At 36.7% G+C, this 20,653-nt stretch overlaps 1 protein-coding gene across 5 annotated transcripts in view; it reads left to right on the top strand.

Annotated features, from left to right (window-relative positions):
- Positions 1 to 17,589, top strand: part of frmd3 (FERM domain containing 3) — a 48,475-nt gene extending 30,886 nt beyond the window's left edge. For 4 of the 5 annotated variants that reach the window (XM_011479016.3, XM_020705836.2, XM_011479015.3 and 1 more), the window contains 6 exons: positions 1,583 to 1,671; positions 3,264 to 3,338; positions 4,167 to 4,235; positions 4,392 to 4,516; positions 12,043 to 12,280; positions 13,197 to 17,589. In XM_011479016.3, the coding sequence (XP_011477318.1) occupies positions 1,583 to 1,671; positions 3,264 to 3,338; positions 4,167 to 4,235; positions 4,392 to 4,516; positions 12,043 to 12,280; positions 13,197 to 13,674 (1,074 nt within the window). In that variant the 3' untranslated portion in view covers positions 13,675 to 17,589. The remainder of the gene's footprint in view (positions 1 to 1,582; positions 1,672 to 3,263; positions 3,339 to 4,166; positions 4,236 to 4,391; positions 4,517 to 12,042; positions 12,281 to 13,196) is intronic. The other variant, XM_020705837.2, reaches the window with a different exon arrangement.
- The last annotated feature ends 3,064 nt before the right edge of the window (positions 17,590 to 20,653 follow it).

Here is a 20,653-nt window from a genome sequence, read left to right as displayed (position 1 = left end):
ATTTCCTTTCCCCACCTTGAGCTGATGATAATATTTTATTGTTTTATGGTGTCCTAAAATAACAAAGGCATGCAACTAAAAATAATCTATTTTAGCATACATGAAGAGAAAGTCAGTGTTTCTTTGTTTTTACCTAAAGTTGGGCCGATACCACCCTCTTTATAAGAGTTTTATTAGCTAACTTGCAGAAAAATTACTCAAAAGACTAGAATGCTGTTCATGTAAAAAAAAAAAGTGTTCTTTACATCACATAATCACCTGTACATCATAGGATTTGTAAAGTGAGAGACCACAACTATGAAAATGATTTGATAGGAACAAGTACTGACGTTGCAGTGTAGCTTTCATGAACACAACAAAAGGAAACAAAGCGAGGTTTGTTCCAGATCTCACTGGATGATTCTCAGACTTTTGTACCAGGACAAATGCGTAACTTTAGTTCATGTTACACGGATGTTAAATAAGAGCTTTTTTTTCTCTTAAAACACAAAAAATTGTTGAAACATTATTACTTCAATTGGATCCTTGTTTATACCAACTTGTATTTACTACGTTCTCAATAAAAACTGCCTTTTGAATGTTTTAGTCTGTGCATTGGAGAAAGTTATGAATCTGGCACAATCACGACAGAAACCTGCATTTCCAAACATCCTAAAGCTAGATTTAAGTTTTGTGCTCAAAAACGCTTATTATTCCCAAGACCCAGCTTGGTCTCCTAATGGAAGTCAATAAATGTAAATGGAGCTGCATGGGAATTTAGAGGTGAATATCATCACTTTACAGTAACAAGTTCATGGTTTTTTAATTTGTGGTTCTGTGGATCTGTTAGAGGAAAGACTCACAACTATTGTGTTTTATTTTCCATGTTAGATTGCGTCCAGTTTATATCTATAACTGCTATGTCATGTAACTACGATTATAAAAGATTATGCAGTCGTTTTACATTTATGAAATGATCACAAAACATGCTTAAAACCCCCCCTGCATGTCACCCAAAGTAGGAAGAAAGATAGAAAGAAATTTTTCACTGATTGTTCCACCATGAGATCTGTGCACACACATGGCACCTGCAGCACATGTGTGTAGGTGTGCACAACTGAGACCCTCATGTAACTGATGCATGACAAAAGAGGGAGCTGTGCATTTAAGTGCGAAGCTTTAAATTTTGCATTGAAGCTGCCTGGGCTGCATTAGACATTTATAGCCATGACACATGCCCGATATTATGTTGCAGCAGTTCATTCCCATGTTATTGATTTCCGTGTTTCCTCCTTGCTGCTTTCTATCCCTCTAACCCCGTCTTTGAGCCACATCGATCTGGTTTCTCATGTTACCAGGTTTGCAGCGTAGAAAACTCAACGTCTACAAGGATAAATCCTCACACTAAGTTTATAAAGCTGGTGTTTTTCAAGATATAAGCACCTTTTCTTCTTGACAGAAGCACCAAATCTTGTCGGGTTTACAGCTTCTGTTGGTGGACATTTTGCGCAGCTCCCTCACATTTGTGTCCTTTACTGCTCCTTTATGTTTTTGCTGATAAATCCTCACCCTTTCTTTTTCTTTGATTGTATTTTCTGTGCAGAAGAAACTGGTCCTGACCTTCCACACCTCGACTCCTGCAGCATGCAAACACCTCTGGAAATGTGGGGTGGAGAACCAAGCCTTTTACAAGTGTGTCTACACACAAGCACTCACAAATCTTACATGAAATTAGTTTGCAAATTAACTTCCACAACAAAAAGAAACACAACACACAAATAACAAATATTATCTGGAGCAGTTAGGTTTTTTCTTATAGCTACAGTGATCCTCCCCATCCCAATATCAGATTTCCTCCTTACCTCCCTCATGTTCATGCAGCAGCAACGTTTCACAGCAGCTATTATAAAAGATGCAGTATAAAAAAAACTCTGAAGTCATGTGAGATATTTCCAACAGGACGTTGGAAGAGATGAGATCTTCTAAAGGTCAGACAGAAGTGAAGGCCACTTCTTGATGGATCTCTTTATGGTGCCCATCAGCCTTCAAATTGTGAATCATTCTCAAGGTCCTTGTCACCCTGTGTACAGTAGTCACGCTGTTTAAGTCCCACTCCGATCGTCTTTTGATTTATTGTAAAATCGTTTCCAGCTGACTTTTAGTTATGAATATGCTGTTTTTAGCCAAAATCAAAAAAACCTGCGTCGTTTTCTAGGACATAGGAGTTCATTAGACATTTGCCCCTGAGTTGTAGGCAGGACTGTTAGAGCAGAGTGAGCCTATCCTCAGTTCCCATCATCCCTTTATTTACACTCTCTCCAGCTAGCTTACAGCCCCTTACATTACCGGTGCAATAAAAATGGTGAGAAATATCAGAGCCATCCAGTCTTTATATATTTCCTCCATCATGAAAAAAATACTACAACATGTTAAGAACACCAAAAACACATTTTTCATTGGAGTGGGTCTTTAACGTGGGCTTTTTTATGGTGGGCAATATTTTTTCTACATGTTTTCTGCATTAATACATACATTTGAATGTTAGATAAAATCTCAATAACAATTTCTGTGAAGTGATTTGCAGCAGGAACAGCTTTTATAATGGCACCTGTCTGTAGCCGTGGAAACTAATATCTTCACTCCAGCAGCCTGAGGGTCTCTAGGAGTTACATGGTGGATGTCAGATGTCTCAGATGTCAGGAAAGCAACACAGCTCTAAATCAAATTAGAGCAAATTGAGTTTGTGTGAGTTACAGTCATGGCTGCCAAGTGGAGTTTAGTGAACACTTGCTCATGAAGAGGAAAGGGAATGACTGCACCCTGACACCGCCTCTACTGACCTGGAGTATAGTTTCAGATTAAATGTCAACCGTATCCTCATCACAAAATGACATTCAGAAATATTATAAATTGCAATAAAGGGTCAAGACAAAAAAGCATAAAACAAACTTTTTCTCCGAATTACAAATACTATGGACTTCTTAAAACAACGTCTGCCTTTTTTAGGATTCTAGGAATCTGTTCACTGTTCGAAGTTCATTGTAAAAAGCAGAAAGATCTCTAACAGCTCAGATCACACTAACATAAAACCTTTTGGACAAGTGATATAGGTAACAAAAATAATACATTAATTGAAAATCATTTTTAAAACATGCAAAAAAATAGCCCTTCTTTTATTCCTGGTGACACGTCCAAATTGCAGAACTGATGTTTCCAAAGAAATTTCACGATTCGATGACTGTATTTCTTCTCTGTTTGTATATTTTTCTCCATCTGGCTGACAGATGTGCGAAGTCAAGTCAGATAAAGACTGTTTCCAGTAGCAACATCTTCTTCAAAGGCAGCAGGTTCAGATACAGGTGAGACAAATGATGCAGTTTACATGAAAATAAACTGTGTACAATTTATGATATGTAATTTGCACAACTCTTTTTTTTAAATGCAATGAAAGAGAAATAAAACAAAACAAAATATTTACTCATTTATAATTGAATACAAATTTGTGAGCCACTTCCTTTGTTGTCAAAATTATAATTTATATGAAAGCAGACAATCATTCGATTCCGTACAGTTGTTTAATTTCTTGATGGGTTCCTGTTGCTGTTAATGCTGCTTTGAAATCTCTCCGAAGTCACAATTACAGCAAAAACTTGTAGATATGTTAACTTTGATCACTTTTACACAAAGTTTCAGTTTGTTAGCCTGCTAATACATTCGGTTAACACATAACTAATACCACAATGACATTATAAACATTACATGTCAATCCAAAACTGGAACAAGATTCATACTCCACAAAAAAAGCAAATGTGCATTGAACAAATCAAGCATCTAAAATCTCTAAACAATACTTTTATGGAAAGTGTAAATGTTCTGATGCTTTTTTAATTATTCAGTCTAATTTACCATTTCCCCATTAGTGTGCACAAAATGAGTGAAGAAAAAGATTTCAGGTCTGCTTTGCCCTGAAATGCACAAATAGCTTTTTGCCTCTCAAATCCAACTAATGGAGCTTTTGACGGTAAACTGTTAGCTAATGGAGTGTTAAGCAGATCCAACACATTTGTTTTATTGCTCTTTTTTCCATTAATTAATATTTTTATTTTGATATCAAAAATATATTTTCATAGATTTAGAGAATATCACATGTGCTTGCTGTTCTCAAAATGCATATCTGTCTCTGTTAGTGGAAGGGTAGCAAAGGAGGTGATTGAAGCCAGCTCAAAAATTCAGAGGGATGCTCCAGAGGTGCGCAGGTAAGAATACTAATGCAATATTTCTGCAGCTGTGCACAGATTATTAACATAGATAGAATATTCAGATTTTGCTTTAACTTCTGTGGTTACAGGAGTCAAAGTATACCAAAGGATTTCATGATGTATGTCAGTTAACTGTTGTTTGGTGTTTTTCAGAGCTCAATTTGGTCAGAGTCGAAGTTTCAACTCTCTGAGTCACAAAAATCTCATCATGAACATGGAGCCTCTGGTACCTGCACTGCCCTCCACCAATGAGTACGAAGAGACGGCAGCAGACAGTGGTACGAGGATTCTGCTTTTTATGTACACAACAGGTTTTAGTTTGACGCCATCCTGAAATGAATGCTTGGAGAGTCACAGGGGTGTTCCCTTGCGTAGGAGGGGGCTCATCTGCCCCACCCATAGTGAGAGGGAGTTAACTGGGCATCTAATACTCTGATCTCTTCGTCAGCCTCGTCTCCCTGGAGACACCAATTGCAGCACGCTAAAAACACTCCTCCCGAGATCCTGCCTGAGAAAGCTATCGTGCCTCTGAGCATCTGTGAGCTCTCACAGTTTCAGAGGCACTCTGACATTAGACCAACACTCACAAATGCTTCTAAGTAGTATGGAGGGAAACTCGAACTGCGATTAGCAAGTGAAGGAGGAATTATCCTCATTTTGCTTGGTTATTTTTCTATGGATAGTAATGTTCATTTTTTGCTTGTTTTTAATGATTGGGTGGCCGTAAATCACATACTTAAATACAGTTTTTAAATAAAAAGATGAGTGACAGATTGAGGAAAAACGGATGGATGGAGGGATAGATGGATGGAAAAGAAAACGAAGAACCCAACATTAAAACATGGATCCTGTTTACTCTACATTATTTTAGTCTTAAGCTACGCTCACACCGCCCTCTTCAACGCAAATTCATGTGACCAAATGTGACAAATTTCAACCAAGGACTTGTATTGAATAGTGACGTATGGATGGCATTCCTGTCATGAGGAATAAATTAATAATTCTAGTTCGTGGAATTGTAGGTCTTTGGAATTATAAGACATCAAGGCTTTCATAAATAAAAATAGAGCTGTGAAAGAAAATGTCTGGATAAATATTCACGAGATTTGCACTGCTTCAACATTTTGCACTTAGCTTCCTCCAACTGGAGGTGGCAGACATGCGCTAATAAACAGTAGAAAAGAGGAGAAGAGGCCATCCCTGCTTGTCGAGTGTGAACACTATGGGCTAAAGGTGCTTTCAATAATGCACATTCTTCAAGTTCTTGAACGCACATCACATTCCTGGTATGAATGTAGCATTATAGGTTTCTTGAAAGGACCCAGTAATCAAATATCTAGAACACTTTTGTATTTATTTATTTATTTTAACCGAAAAACTGTTGGGAGTATTGTTTGTTTGTTATATTATTTACTTAAAGAGGGAATGTTATTTCTAATTATATAAATGTGTGCAAAAGCATGACTTTTATACTGTTTTTGCCTTTGACTACACCTTCTCCAGCCTGTCAGCTGTGTGTGACGGCTTGTCCCCAATGACACCAGGGTGTAATTTAATCTGAAAATTACCCAGAGGACCACATACTGTAATTTAAGGATTTTTAATTGGCTCTCTAAATGTGGAGACATGACACAACTTATCTCCATGCACAGAAACACCTCTGGGTGAGGGAAAATTGGTCAACTAATTGGAAGGATTTAAGGCTTGGCCTGTGTGATACTAAAAACTGCAGTTATTGGATCTTAGGCTATTGTTTGTTTGGAGCAGTATAGTGAAATGATCAGTGATTGCTGCCTGTATTTATCAAGCTGCCTTTATGTTTATTAATGAAAGTCAGTTTTTTTTGTTTTTTTGTTTTTTTCCAGCAGCAATATAACCTTTTGGAGTTATAGAGAAAGAGCATTTCACTTGGATTACAGTAACTGGAAAAACATGAATGGATCCAGTGCTGCCTGGTATTAATATCTTGTGTTTGAGAACAATAATAAACTCCACCATCCTTCACAGCCCAAAGCACACTTGTTGGTTATCTTGATAAATTGAAGGAGTCCTGGTGTGACACTTTAAACTTTGTTGTGTAACTGCTGAAACAACCAAACCTGGCGCCTGCTACTATAATGCCATCATGTTACTTTGTCTTGTTGGCGTTTTCAGTCATCAGGAGATTTGAGTATTCTCTGGCTAAACAAAGCATTTTTCAGGGGAGGCTGTAGCAAAGTCATTCCCAGAAACTCAGCAAACTTTGATTTTTATATTTACATTATTTTTTATTGTAAATACAAAAAGTTATAAATACATGTATATATCTGACATATGTGGCGGTTCTTTCTCTGATAGAAATTCTCAGTTTTGTGTCTTAAAACATATTTGTTCTTGTTGCTTTTTATTCAGTTCTGATGCTGGTTTTAGTATTTTACACATTTTCATTTCTTTTTTTATTTCTTGCCTAAACTAATTAACATTTAATCTGCACCAATGACCAGTATTTGAGTCAACAGTTTTATTTACAAAGTGCTGTTTTGAAGACACCTAGCTAAAAAAAAAAAAAAATTTAAAGTTTCCTTTTCAGCACTTTGGGTTTCCTTTTTTAGAAAATCTTTTAGAAATTGTTATCAAATAGTGGGGAATGCCAAAAAATCCTGGCCATCAGAATTTTTCCCCCAAATTTATTAGATTAGTTAATTTTCCCTTGGCAGGATTAAAAATATCTTCCTTTTAGCCTTATGACCTAATATGGCAAAGCCAAGAAAAAGCGATGAAGCAGGCTTTTTTTCCTTGAGACAACCTTTGCACAGCAGATTTATAGACCCCATAAAAAGTACTCACAACACTGGATTTTTTTTTTTAGTTTGCCCATGACATTTTTGCATGTTCTCATCATTCTCTGTCCTTTCCCTCTCAGTATTTCTAACGCTTGCAGCGTTGAGCTGTTATCTGATTGAAGCATAAATCAGGTTAAAGGCTTGGTGATAAAGAGAGAAAGTTGAATCAAAGAGGGGACAAGGAAAAAGAAGGAAAGAAAAAAACTGAAATGACATAATACATGGAATGTATTGAGAAGATAGAAAGATCTCAGAGACATTACAAGTAAGAAAGAAGATGGCTTGAAAAAGGATTATTTGATGGATTTAAAGGTTTAAAAACAGGGAATTGGGTGCTTGAGACTTTTTTGTGAACTAAATATTATTATACATTATATATTATACATTATATTATTAAGTTGCTTCAAATCCCAAACAGATACTTTGTTTATGGGTTAAGTTCGATGTTTCAGGTCCATAATCCCTACAAGATACACTGGAAAATTATCCGTTAGCTTTAGCTATTTAGATTATTTCTCTGCCTCGCCTGAGAAAGCTGGAAGGACATTGCTGTCTTATGGAAATCCTCCTTCCTCTGGGTCCAGAAATCCTGCTTTTTTGCTTGAAAAAATTATTTGAGTTAACAAAAATTCCTTTTCTCTTATTTTGTTTCCATTAACAATCAGCAAGCATGAGAGGAACTGTTCGGACATGCACACAGAGGACACAGGAACTGGGATTTTATTTTAGGAGTCCAACTAATAGGAGGCTACAAAATGCCATAAGTAAATATTTAAATGATTGTAATACCATTGAATGAAACTAAAGCAAAGATCAGAAAGCCTTACATTAATGAAAACATAAACATATTTGGAGCCTGGATGGGAAATTGACATCTAAAATGGTTTTAACGGTTCAAAAGCTATTTTGATTTATGGTTCTGCTACAGACAACAGCTTGAAGCGACAGCTATTCCGCTTGATTATTTTGTTTTTAGTCTGAATTTTTAGCACTAATTCTAGCATATTTTAAACTTTTAATAAAATCTCTTGATTGATGTTAAGGTTGGTTTTTGTTACTAATTTTTGCAATATTTTTTGTGAGCATAAATGTAGTATTTGTAGCTTGTTCCTGTGGAAGCCATTTCGGAATTTTGTGTCAGGTTTGTATTGGCTTACAATCAACTGGAGCAGAGGGAGGATCTTGTAAGAGCCACTTTTTGAAATTAAATTCCCTTTATTTGAACATGTAAATACTAATTTTAAAATTTAACCAACAAACAAAGACACAATCTAAGACATAATATTTAATGATAGTATGGAAAAAGTCACAAAGAGGCTAGTTTGATTTGACATAGCCCAAACACAAATCCCGACTTTCTTTTTTGGTTTTTATCAAGCCCAACTCTTTTTTATTGTGTCAGTGTTTTCACTCCATATTTTACAACTTTTCTTTTTTATCATCTTCATTAGCTAATATTTACCTGGATCTTTTGTCTTGTCAGCATTACCATGCCGTTGCACCTGCCCTCTCTTAAAGCAGTAGACCTTCCTCCTTGTCTCCATTGCTTTTAGTATCAGAATTTACTGCCACCTCATCGGCTTAATCTGCTCCTCATTTTTGCTCCTGCTCTCCTTACCTGTCTCTTCATCTCAACTCAACCAGCACAAATCCCTTCTTTCTTGGCCCAAAGTCAGTGACCAATCTTTAGTTCCTTGTGCAAATGCATGATTTGTCTAAAATATCAACCTTATGGCCCCCGCTACAGGAAATAAAGAAAGAAAGAAAAAGAAAAAGAAAAAGGACAAAGTGGAAAAACTAAAAAAAAATTAAGAAAAAAAATAATTAAGAAAAATCTTAAATATAAATACCTAATACTTAATGAGACAATAGGCAGCAAACCTATTGCATGTACTAATAAACCAGAACTTCTACAAGGGTACCAGAAAATCCAAAGTGAAATTTCTATTTCACTAAAACAAAAGTAGCTGCAATTGATAATTGACAAACTAAAAGATTTAAATAAAATGTTGACTCTTAAGAAAGCGTTGGAAGGACTCTGGGATAAAGTGTCCTTTGGACCATCTATATTCAGAGCTTTAATCTCAGCTCTTGACAGAGGAAACAGGAAGCTGATGCAAGGTCATAGTTGACCTTGTTGAGTTTGTACAGTGTGTTCCCTTCCTAAAATCCATACACAAATACACACATGTGCTTTATTTTGGTTAGCATCATGAATGATTAGTTCGTATTAGACTTCATATTCATTCATTTCTTGTGTAGGCTGCATAACCCTGACGAACACATCTGATAGACACATTGAAACATTAATTTAACAGTTTTGACATTTAGTCAGATTTAGGAACAGATATTTCTCTCTCAGGGGGAGCAACTAAAGAACTTGCTGAAAGGAAAGGAAAGGCGGAAAAAATCCCTCCCCTATCATGGTTTGGGCCTGCCCCTCTGTAATCAGAGTTAGATTAGCTGCCACTCTGAAGTTAGGAGCACCTGGTTATATATAGAAACTGAAGCTTTGGGCTGATCCTTCTCTAATGCCCCCTCCATTCTGTGTTAATATCACTGACATTCACAGAAGGGCCCACCATGTCTACGTATGAGAAACGGTATGTGTCTGGTGTATGTCTTGCGGCATCTGTCTCTGAGTGCATGTACAGGAGCGGGCATTTGAGCCCAGCTGGCGACCCAATCAGGCGAGCCATTGGGGTTTGTCTGCAGACAGCTGGCCTAAGGTTGTTCGTCCTAGTGAGTGATGGAGCTTCTTGAGCACAGACAAAGCAACGATGTTGGAAGCAGCATCCTGCAAAGTAACTTTGAAACGGGAGCAAGTAAGCATCCACATGTAGGTGACATCAGCAGCTACGGAAGCCAGGGCAGTGCAGGAGAGATTTGTCAGAACAAAACAGCTGAGAGTGTAGACGGAGAGCGGATGGAGGATGGAGAGACCGGTCCTGTTCAAGTATTCCAACCAGGGGAAGCTGCAGATGAACCAGACACGTCAATAGTGGTGACTGAAGCCTTGAGGTGCCAGGTTAAAATCACAACACGCAGGAGCCTCCACCTGCGTATAGCCAATCACACGACTCGGGATGTGTATGTGCGACTTGTGGGGCATGGGGAACGGATTGCTGGAATCAGTACTGGATGTGGAAGATACACCCTGAAGCAGGGTAAGATGAAGGGCAGCAATACTTTAAATTTAATTATCTATTTTGTGCAAAGTTTTAAAATTTTATTGTAGAAGTTTGACATAATGTGTCTGGAAATTACTATGTATTTAAATAACTAGATGGAAAAATGCAAAGCTGGTAGGACAGCACGCAGTCTGCATATATGCCAAATGTGGAGTAAAAAGATCAATGGAGATTTTTGATGGGCTATTCTGAAATACACGTAACAAACGAAACCTAATAAATGTCATTTAGTGTGAGTTGTTGCTCAAGTTTTTTTTTTTACTGTGCCACTGATAAAATACACAGAACGGACAATATCCAACCTGTTTAATGCAGACTAGATAGAAACATTTAGTTGAAATTAAACAGGATGATTTTTTTTTTTTACTCAAAGAAAGCATGACTTTCTGTATGGTCTAGACAGTATTAACCATGTGTGTAAGTTTGTGTGTGTCATATTTGTTGGCACTATGGAGACTACAGGCTTTACAGGTACATTTGACCAGTTTTATGCAAAGACATAAGATATCTCGGCTCTTTGTAAAGTTAAGGGTTAAGATATGATAGAGGTTAGATTAATATTAGGGTTTGAAATTAACAGTTGATGATTAATATTATGGGTAGGGCTAATCATGTGAATAGTTTAATCAAATACAGGCTTGTATGAACAAAAGCAGAAACATAAGCACACAATTTCAAAAATGTTATGAAAGTCGTGATAGTTGGACTTTATTTCGGTAAAAGTCAGAACTCAAATTTTTCTTTAGCTTCTCACTGCCAAAGTATACTGTTTCTTTCCTTTATGAACTCTCATTTCTGTTTTGTTTTTTTTAAAACGGAGAAGTTGCTGACTGTTGTGCTGTTACTATTTGTCATCAGTTGATATCATGATTCTATTTCCTTCCCTTTCTTTTTGTGAGTTTGTGTGTAGTTCTTATGACGGTCCCCAATTCCATAGTTTTCTCCCCTAACATTGTATTGCGTCTTGAAGTTTTCACTCCATGACCCTCTTTCTTTTCTTGAACTTTTAATTTCCTTCCATTTTTTTTTCATAGTAATAGGTCTGCTTGTTTTTGTTAGGTTAAAGTTACCTTAATTTCTACTGACAGTAACAACTAACAAAAATGTATGACCGTCATCAGTTTGGTTGCAAACAACCATAATATTGGAGATGCCAGAACAAAGTCTGGACCAGAGGTTTTGACCAGATGAGGTCATGAAGCTCTGGGCATTTGCCGTCCACTTCCCATTTGTGATAATCCACCACAGGAAGACAGCTGGCCTTATTTTTAACAGTCCTTAGGCGGATACACATATAATATCAGAGAGTCGGATTGACTTTGAGGCATCGCTGTTGTCTTAACACTCATCATTAAGTCAACACCTCCGAGTCTTTGTATCCACATGCAGCTGCTCTCTTGTCAGGCTGCGTCACATCAGTCAGAGGAGTGACGTCCAAAGAAGTTTCTGGTTTATTTAAACTGATTATAAACTGCACCAACACAGGTGGCATAATTAAACTGTTGATAGCTGCAGGTCTTTCTGTATGATGGCAGGGAAACATCCAGAAATTTAAGGCTGTGAGACGCACCTGCAGCAAACCATTTAGATGTTGGCTGCTGTTAAATCTCTAGATTATGGGCAAGGCAAAGGTCTAAATTCTTCTTTTGTCTGTATGTTTGTAATGTATGTGACCCCTGCTTCATTCTTATGTGAAGCAGTAACACCATCATGTGGTCGAAGTGCTGAACTACAAAACTTGGAGATCGTGTCAGAGGTCTCACCCAGGCTGTGGTGTCTTTTTGTCTGTAGGTGCTGTTGCTGTGAAGGACTCTGTCCCCCTGTCTTCCCTTGAACATCCAGCAGAGCCAGCTGCTGCAGAGCATCGAAGTGTCAAAGGAGATACCTCTGCTTCCAGCAATGACCTGCAGCCTCCCTGTGTTTCTACAGAAAACTCTAACCTCCGACCTCAAGCACTGAAAGATGAAGATGGATTTGAAGAGGAGGAAGAAGCTGGTGGCGCACTCACCATTTCTGAAACTGCATACAGGTTTATACAAAGTTATTGTATAAATAATGCCTAAAGATGCCTCTGAATTGTTTTTCCCTTTTAGGTTACTTTGTTAAAAGTAATTTTAACTAAAGCAGTCAACCATTTAACCCTTGTGCTATCTTAGATGACCCCACCCTTACATTGACGTGTTCTCCCTACCATGACAAAGGTGGATAAAGGTGGAAAGATTTCATGTAATTTATGGACACCAGTGAGGTTCACTAATCATTGAAGAAAAAATACCCAGCTGTTGAAAGACAGTTAAACAGTATATAGATAGGAAAAAACCAAGGTAACTTAAAGCTATCAGAAGATAATGTGCAAAAATTAATATATAATTCCTAATTTGTACTTGAAACTGAACATGGTGAAAACTACAGGCAGAACTCATCCGTTGCTGATGCAGTAAATCCCGTATTTTACATAAAATAGTAGGTGTGAGTTACAACCAAGAATTTTCTTCTAAAGAGGCCCAGTCTCCTTTTCAATGTCCTAATAGCTACAGCAATAGACCTTTGACTCTCTAAAAGACTTAGTATTTCCCTATTTGTGAAAGCAATGCTGAAGCAAGCACTGACTATGCGCTCTACGCCTCTCATATTGAAACACAATATTGCTTCTATTTTTCTATAGTTAACAGCCTTTTGGCTCATGAATTTAATGTAAATTCTCAACTTATAACTTATGGAATAAAAACTTTATTCTTGTGAAATACTTTTGTACTCATAACTTTATAAGTTTATTTTTGCAAAAGTTTGTCTTTTTTCCTGATAATTTGTGCGACTTTATTCTGGTACAGTTTTGACTTTACTCTTATATATTTCCTTTTCTTTTTATGGTGGCCCTAATACTCCATCTTAGTGAGAGCATAAACTTAAAAGACTACTTTGAATGTTTCCTTTCCTGTTTCCAGCCCCTGTGCCAGCATGCTTCCCAGCCCGGTGGATGACAGTCAGGGAGGCGTTGACCTGCTCTTCTCTCCGGTTCAAAGTCCAGCCAGGCTGTTGAGGGAGCTGCACGCAGACCCTGACATTCAGGCCCAGCTAGAGGCTGAAAGGGCGCGAGACCGCGCCTATGAACGCACCCGTCTGGCTGCAAGAAGTCAAATGAGCGGAGTCCTGACCAACAGTCTCCGCTTGCTTTCCTCCAATGAGAGAGTCAACGCATGCATGCTGAGCGTGGTCCGCTTCGTTTCTGTGGTGGTAGGCGTTCTGCTCGTCACTGTGCCCGCCCTGCTGCTTCTCCTGGAGTCAGACATCAACTGGTCATTCCTTCACGAGATCCGACAGACACCAGAGTTTGAGCAGTTCCACTACGAGTATTACTGCCCGCTCCGGCGCTGGATCCTTTGCAGGATCAGCATGGCCATGGAGAACCTGTGGTCAGACTGAAGAAAAGAAGTTCCCGTTGGAAAACAAGCGTCCGGTTGTCTGTCTTAATTGTTTGATTTATTTGATGTGTGTTCAGTCTTAACTAACTTACGTCAAAAGAGTTAATCAGTCAGTGAGGTGAAATAATTCTACTTTCACTGTCTTGTCCAACGGCGCATTACTTATTTATGATGGCTGACAAAACTGTAGCAAAGTGCTTGTTATAAATGTATATCCAACGAGGTAGTTCTGTGGAACTTACATCCATTTCTGCAGGACACGCTCTCCCCTTTGCCAGTATGAATGACTGCAGGAGCATAACACCAACTATGATCCTGACCCCAAGAGTCAGATACTGTTAAGATGGACACTTGGCCAACGTAACTAAATGAAGGAGCAAAAAAAAGGATGGTAATAAGCAAGAAATAGGTTAAAAAAATTACAAATACACATTAAGAAGTAAATAAAAAACAACAACAGTAATTGTTGTTTTGTTGTTTTTATGGAATCCAATAGTAGTCTGACCACACCTGATGCTGACAAGTGGGTACAAATTTTCCCTGAAACATTTATGATGTGTTGTCCTCCCTCAGTTCACGATGCTAAATTGGTCACACCCTGTCAGTGGTGACAGAGTGGGGGGGGGGGGGGGGGGGGGGGGTTGTCAAAATGACTTATTTGCAGTGTACACAAACCACAGTCAGAGATACATTATTTATATCTAAATGAACAAATATATTAAAAAGTACTGTTAAATACATTGTTTTTAAGGTTTTTTACATTTTTATGTGATCTTTCAAGAGTTTTTCAATCAGAGGATGTACTTTAAGATTATTTTCAAATTAAGAGTTTACAAAAGATGTATTTAAAAAAAAAAAGAACACCCATTTGCTGCAGTGTCTGGGTGACGGGTGTTGAGAAACATAGTTTTAAGACTACCGCTGGCATTTGTTGACGTGGTAGTCCCTTGGGCTTTTCGTGCCGAGGTTAGAGCACAAGACATTTCAGATTAGAGCTGTTTGTGACGATGTCCTTTTGAAAGCAGGAGAGGGAAAGGAGATGCGAGTACCTGATAAATGTTGTGTTTTGATGGACTTTCAAATGTATTTTGCACTACATCTTAGCTTGTATGTTAGAACATCTTTCAGCATTGTGGTTGACGAGAAGTGTTTCAAATGTGAATGCAAGGGGAGAAGAAAAAAAGGGAAAAAAAGAAAGTTACAAGGTTTGTCATTAATGAGGGCTTCTGCTGACCCCACAGAAACAAAATATGTTTTACTTAGTGGCACAAATAAAAAAATAATTTATACCCAAATACATTTTTCTGAAATGTTTCCTGGAACATATATAAAGTCTTAATCAAATCAAGAAGGAAAAGACAAAAACTGCATTTTTAACGGAAATTGATAGCTAAAAAACCAAGGTATGGCATGGAGTTGTTTTCTGTAATACTGCGAATTAGTTCATGCAACTTAAAACTAAAAGATATTTATTTGTGTGATTTGTCTTGGAACATAAAGCCATCAAAACCTTGTAAGTTTGTCACACAGAGGGCTTCTTCAGTGTAGTGTTGTTGCTTTGAATTGTAGAAGTTAAAACATGCAAACAGTGAGAAAAAAAATCTTCAGGCACAATAACAGTTGTCTAATAAAAACAAAAAACTAAGTTTCATTCAAAATGTTGCTCAGTTTGGATGAACACCTCAGGAAAGGGCATTAGCAATTTCTGTCAAAATCAAAGTATGTCTAAAAACCTGCATGCAACATGTGCATCTTAACATATTCTAATCATGTATTTTACTCTTCAGGCATTAAGCTTTCATCAATATCCAAGCTTTATATGTGTATGCTCGAATATTGCTTTAATTTTATCAAGAAAGAGTGTGTCATTTTGTATATCACAAAACCCGTCTCGGTTGAGTTTTACAATGCAAAGGCCAACACCTTCTATCAGGCTCATTTAAAAGATGAGTTGTGCTTTAAAACTCAGATACTATGATATGATCATTTACCACATGGATGATATACGTTAAAATCACATTTGTTTTCTTTTTTTGAAGCGTTAGTGCTGGATTTGAGAGAATACAGATTTGTACAGCATCATTTTTGTGTAATATACTCCTGTAACAGAAAATACATGTGAAATTGTTGTGTCATATATGCAGACTTTCATCATTGCATCATTGAGCATTTGTCAAAGTATTTTCAGTTCCAAAAAAAGATTTAAAAAAAACTTTGCAAAACTGAGATAAGATCAACTTTAATGCAGCAAATGAAACAAATACATAGTCTATCTACCCCATAATTTCCCTCAGTCTCCATTTGTAAGCATTAATACTCTTTGATGCAATGCGACAACTAACCAGCAGCTTCATCTCTAAAAACAAAAATCAGTATTGCCTTAGAAACACAGCTCCATCCTGGTATAACTTCTTTCCTAGCACTTTGCTGTGCTTCATCTGCTTCCAGCCAAACTAGAAAAAGTCATGTCTGCCCCTTTTTCTCATCGGTCAGTGCAAAGAGCATGCCCTCATTTGTAAATATTGTGTTTATATTTGTGGCAAAGGCAAAAAAAAAAAAAAAAAAAAAAAAATAGAAAAAGTAAAAGCTGTCCTTTCTTTCTACCCTCTCTTTGTCTTCTCAGTGTAAGGTAGTGTAGATATAGGCTTGGCTGTCTCAACCACCTTAGACTTCTGCATGTGTTTTGAACATTTGGGAGAGTCTAAAGGATTTTTAGAAAAGCCTTATCCAGGAAAATTGTTTGAATTCAACACTTTATTTTTTGGCTCAGAAAGACTGGCAAAATTTGGTTTTTAATTTTGTTGTTGAGATAAAAAAAACAATTGCGACAGAAAATGTAATTCTATCATCCCATAAACAGCATTTCAGTTAGATGCATTATGATGCTATCACTGCGTGTCTGTACAATGTTCAATAGCTTTTTGCTTCAGTAATAACAGGAATGCATATTAACTAAATGAAACATTGTTGGAAATTTGTCCATTTTTATAAAAAAAGAAAATTTGAACCAAATTTCAGCCATCAAACTAACTGAATACTGAAAGTTCATGTGTTTATTAGTTTATGATCAATGTAAACCATTTCTTAAATAATAGAGTTGTTTTTTGAGTGAAGTAAAAAGTCTGAATGACCTGTGGTAACAAAGACCATTACCCCATTAGTCACTGTAGCATTACATGACATTGTAGCCCATCTATGATGTCCTCAGTAGCTGTTTTAAACTAACTTCTTTGTTTTTATGTTACAAAAAGCTTTCTCTCTTTTTGTTTTAAAAGCAACAAATGTTAAACTGTGATTACCTAATTGATGTCAGATTATTTCAATGCAAAGTTACAATTTCCTGACATGAGTCAAGTATTTATAAACCTTAAATTTGATGACTGCGCTGTGGAGACGAGTTAAACTCAACTAACATAACCATTTAAAAGTAATACGTGCTTTGAACTCGTTTATTTAAGATTTTAAATATTTGAACTCAGGTCTACTTTATGCAAAACTGATAAAAAATAAATTTTGAAAGAAATAATGTATATTCTTTCAGTGTTATGTGGGCATGCAAAGTGGTAAATTCTATTGCACGGTTTGGATTTCGTTTTCAGCTGTCAATCAAACCTCTTGTTTATTGGTGTGGTTGTTGTTTTTTTATTTTTTTATTTTGTTTTACTTGTTATGTTCTTTCTGCCTATTTGTTTATATTTTGTTTTCTGTGTTTTAAAAAGAACACAATTAGAGATTTTACTTAAGTAAAAAAAAAAAAAAGAAAAAGAAACTCTAGTACTGACCCTCCTCTTCTGGGACAACCAAGCCTTATAAACTTTGTGAAGTGAAAATTTTGAATGTTTCTATGTTCTAAAAGCAAAACAAATGAGTTGTTTTATATGTTAATACTGCCACAATAAATCTCAATGAATATATATTGGTCTTAGTTGTGTGGAACAATTATTTATTTTTAAACATGTCACCAGAGTACACAATTTTAACAAATCATTTTTAGATTTTCTGTGAGCTTTTGTCTCCACCTGGTGTTAGAAAAGTAGTTATTGCAGTTTGTCATTCTTGGTAATAGCTTTGTTTGTATAAGTCATGTTCAAATATTTATGCAGGCACTGATCCAATGGTTTGTGCGTAACAAACCTTCACAGTTGCTTTGGAATTAAGAAAATAGAAAAATGTGAGATTTTTGTCCAGTGTAATAGGCCAACTTGTTTTCCAAAACATTTAGAAAAGTTCTCACATTAAACAGAAAACATGTCAACCTAAAACACACTGGTTAATGTATCCTTTCTATAATTATTTTATTTATAAGATAATTACAATACTTTTTTAGCTCATGCTGAAGTCTTCATTTAGTTTTACATAATGAATCCATGAAAAGGCAAAGAACTTACGGACGCATTTTATGTTAAGTAAACCACAAAATCATTGGAATGAGAAGACAGATAAATAGAGAATAAAGAAATCCGAAGTGAAATTCCCACTCAGATATTTGTGCATTATTTAAGCAAAATCCATAGCATTCTTTTTGACAGCTAAAGGGTTGCAAATCCCAGTTTAACCCCTTCATGTCTGACTTTCTATTTATATAAATTAATATTCTTCAATCTTTTTTCAGTTCAAGGTGATGCTAAATTAAGTGGAGTCCTGTATTTAATGCTATATTCCGAATTAGCGGCACGTGAAGGGGTTAATTTCGCTCTCTTTTTTTTCTTTAAACAATAAAATTAAGTTGTATCAACTAAATGTGGATCTACCAGATCAGAAAAAAACACCACTAATGTCACTATTATAGCTGCATTTACATAAGTAATCGGAAAGAATGCCTGATCGGAAGAAATATGCGTTGTGTAAACAAGCTGTTCGTAATAGTCTGCCCCGATCAGACTCCTGATCAAAATTTCTTTCGAGATAGGTGGGTCATGCCGATTGTTGATCCGATCGTTGTTCATGTAAACAGTTCATTCCGATCGTGTGTCACTGCTGCTCTGGTTTAACGTCATGCATAGGCGGATGTTTCGCTCCAGAGCGAACCGTGACTCTGAGCAGAACAGCCGGACTTATAGCTTTGTGTTTGAGGGAAGGAGAGGATGCTTTGTTACGTGTGGGAGGCTTCGGACTGCCATCCGTCCCGCAGCTCTGTGTCAACGACCAGCCGAATTCAGGAGAACCATGTCTCCCGTCTCTGAGCAGAGCTCGGGCCGCCAGCTTTTCATATCAGCTTTTCAAAGCAGAAATGCGGCTCAGTCCTTAGAAAAATTACGTGGTCTGTTACATATATGCATGTGGAAGCTCGGCTTGTTTACAGCGGGACTCATTTCCTCTTCCGGTGTTTTAAACAGAACTGCGCATGTGGGAATGATTTATTCCGACAGAAAGTGCTGCGCATGTTAACGTTTGTTCTAATCGGAAAAGGTTTTCTGGGCCCACGTACACGGTTGAATTCTAATCCGACCATTGATCCGATCGAGATATTTTGCACATGGGTTCTTCTGGGTTAAAATCTATGTTTTACTGAATTGACCATGAATCTAAACAGGCTGACATTACAAAGAGGATTTTTATAACAACAGCGGAAAACCTAAACGAGTCAGTAGACTAGACTAGTGCAAGTTAACTCTTTTGAAATGAATAACATTAAATTCACAAATTTTTTTAATATAAATAACTTAATCTAACACACATGCTTGATTTGATAAAAGTGCTATTTTTATGGAATTTACACGACATAAAACAGAGGGGTCTTCATCAAAGATGATTTTTAACCCTTGTGCTATCCAAGGCACTTTAACATTGGGAGTTGGGTCATCTAGACCCACTAGACAGTGCTCTGAACCTTTTTTCTTCAATGATTTGTGATCTTCACTGGTGTCCATGGATTACATGAAATCTTTCCACCTTTATCCACCTTTGTCATGGTAGGGAGAACACGTCAAAGTAAGGGTGGGGTCATCTAAAACAGCACAAGGGTTAATTGCTTCAATTTTAATCTTCTACCCTTAACTAGCCCACCAGAAGGACTTCTACCTTTATGGACAACTTGTTTTTGTAAATTGCGATTTTTTTCCCTCCTCAAAAAAACACTTTTCTCTTTTCTTGTCTTGCATTAGTCAGTCGACAGATGTCAATCCTGCATGTTTCCTGTTTGTTTCCCTCTGATTTGTTGGGGGGGGGGTTTTTGGATAAAGTTTGAAACACAGCGGTGGGACTTCCCAAACTTTGTCCAGGGAGCCTATAGAGTCCCAAACTGTCCATAATTATATAAATAAATATGACCTTGTGCAATCACACAATCAACCAATAAATCTCTCATAACAATAAATAAATAAGTCATTCTGAAAAACAGCAATGTGAAATAAAAACAAAGCTACTTTGTAAAATATTGATTTTGAAATCCGAGGTTCTGAAAAAAGCCATAGAATTCTAATAATATTCAACTTGATTAAAAATGAATATTTTAAAATGCTGTTTTAAAATAATGAACAGGTTTTTAAAGCAAAATGAAATATATTTAATAATATAACGGCTAATTTAAAATCTGTGTGCAGGTTTTTCACGATTTCATGATCTTTTTATATATTTATGAGATATATATTGGTTGATTGTGTATTTGCACAATGTCATATTTATTAATTAAATTATGAACAGTTTAGGACTCCATAGGCAGCAGCATATGGTGTGTTCTCATGAAGTAAGCTCTTACAGCACTTTCATGTGCTAATAAACCCCTCCCTGGACAAACAGCAGTTATACTAGAATTACACTCAGACTCACACAGGTTAGAAACAACCTCAATGAACCACAGCAACAAACATTAAAATGAAGAAGACTTGTGGGTTTCCCACTCCTCTTTAAAAACAAAGAAAACTCAACCAAAGCTACTGGCTGTAGAAGAGATGCTGATACAGCAAAAGCCAAAAAAAGTCTGTGTGAAACTTTGGCATATGGAAAATATGCATCAAAGTGCAGTGCATTAAGGAAAATCA

This window comes from Oryzias latipes, chromosome 9 (genome assembly GCF_002234675.1).
Source record: "Oryzias latipes chromosome 9, ASM223467v1".
Taxonomy (NCBI): Eukaryota; Metazoa; Chordata; class Actinopteri; order Beloniformes; family Adrianichthyidae; genus Oryzias; species Oryzias latipes.
This window is presented reverse-complemented; position numbering and strand designations above follow the sequence as displayed.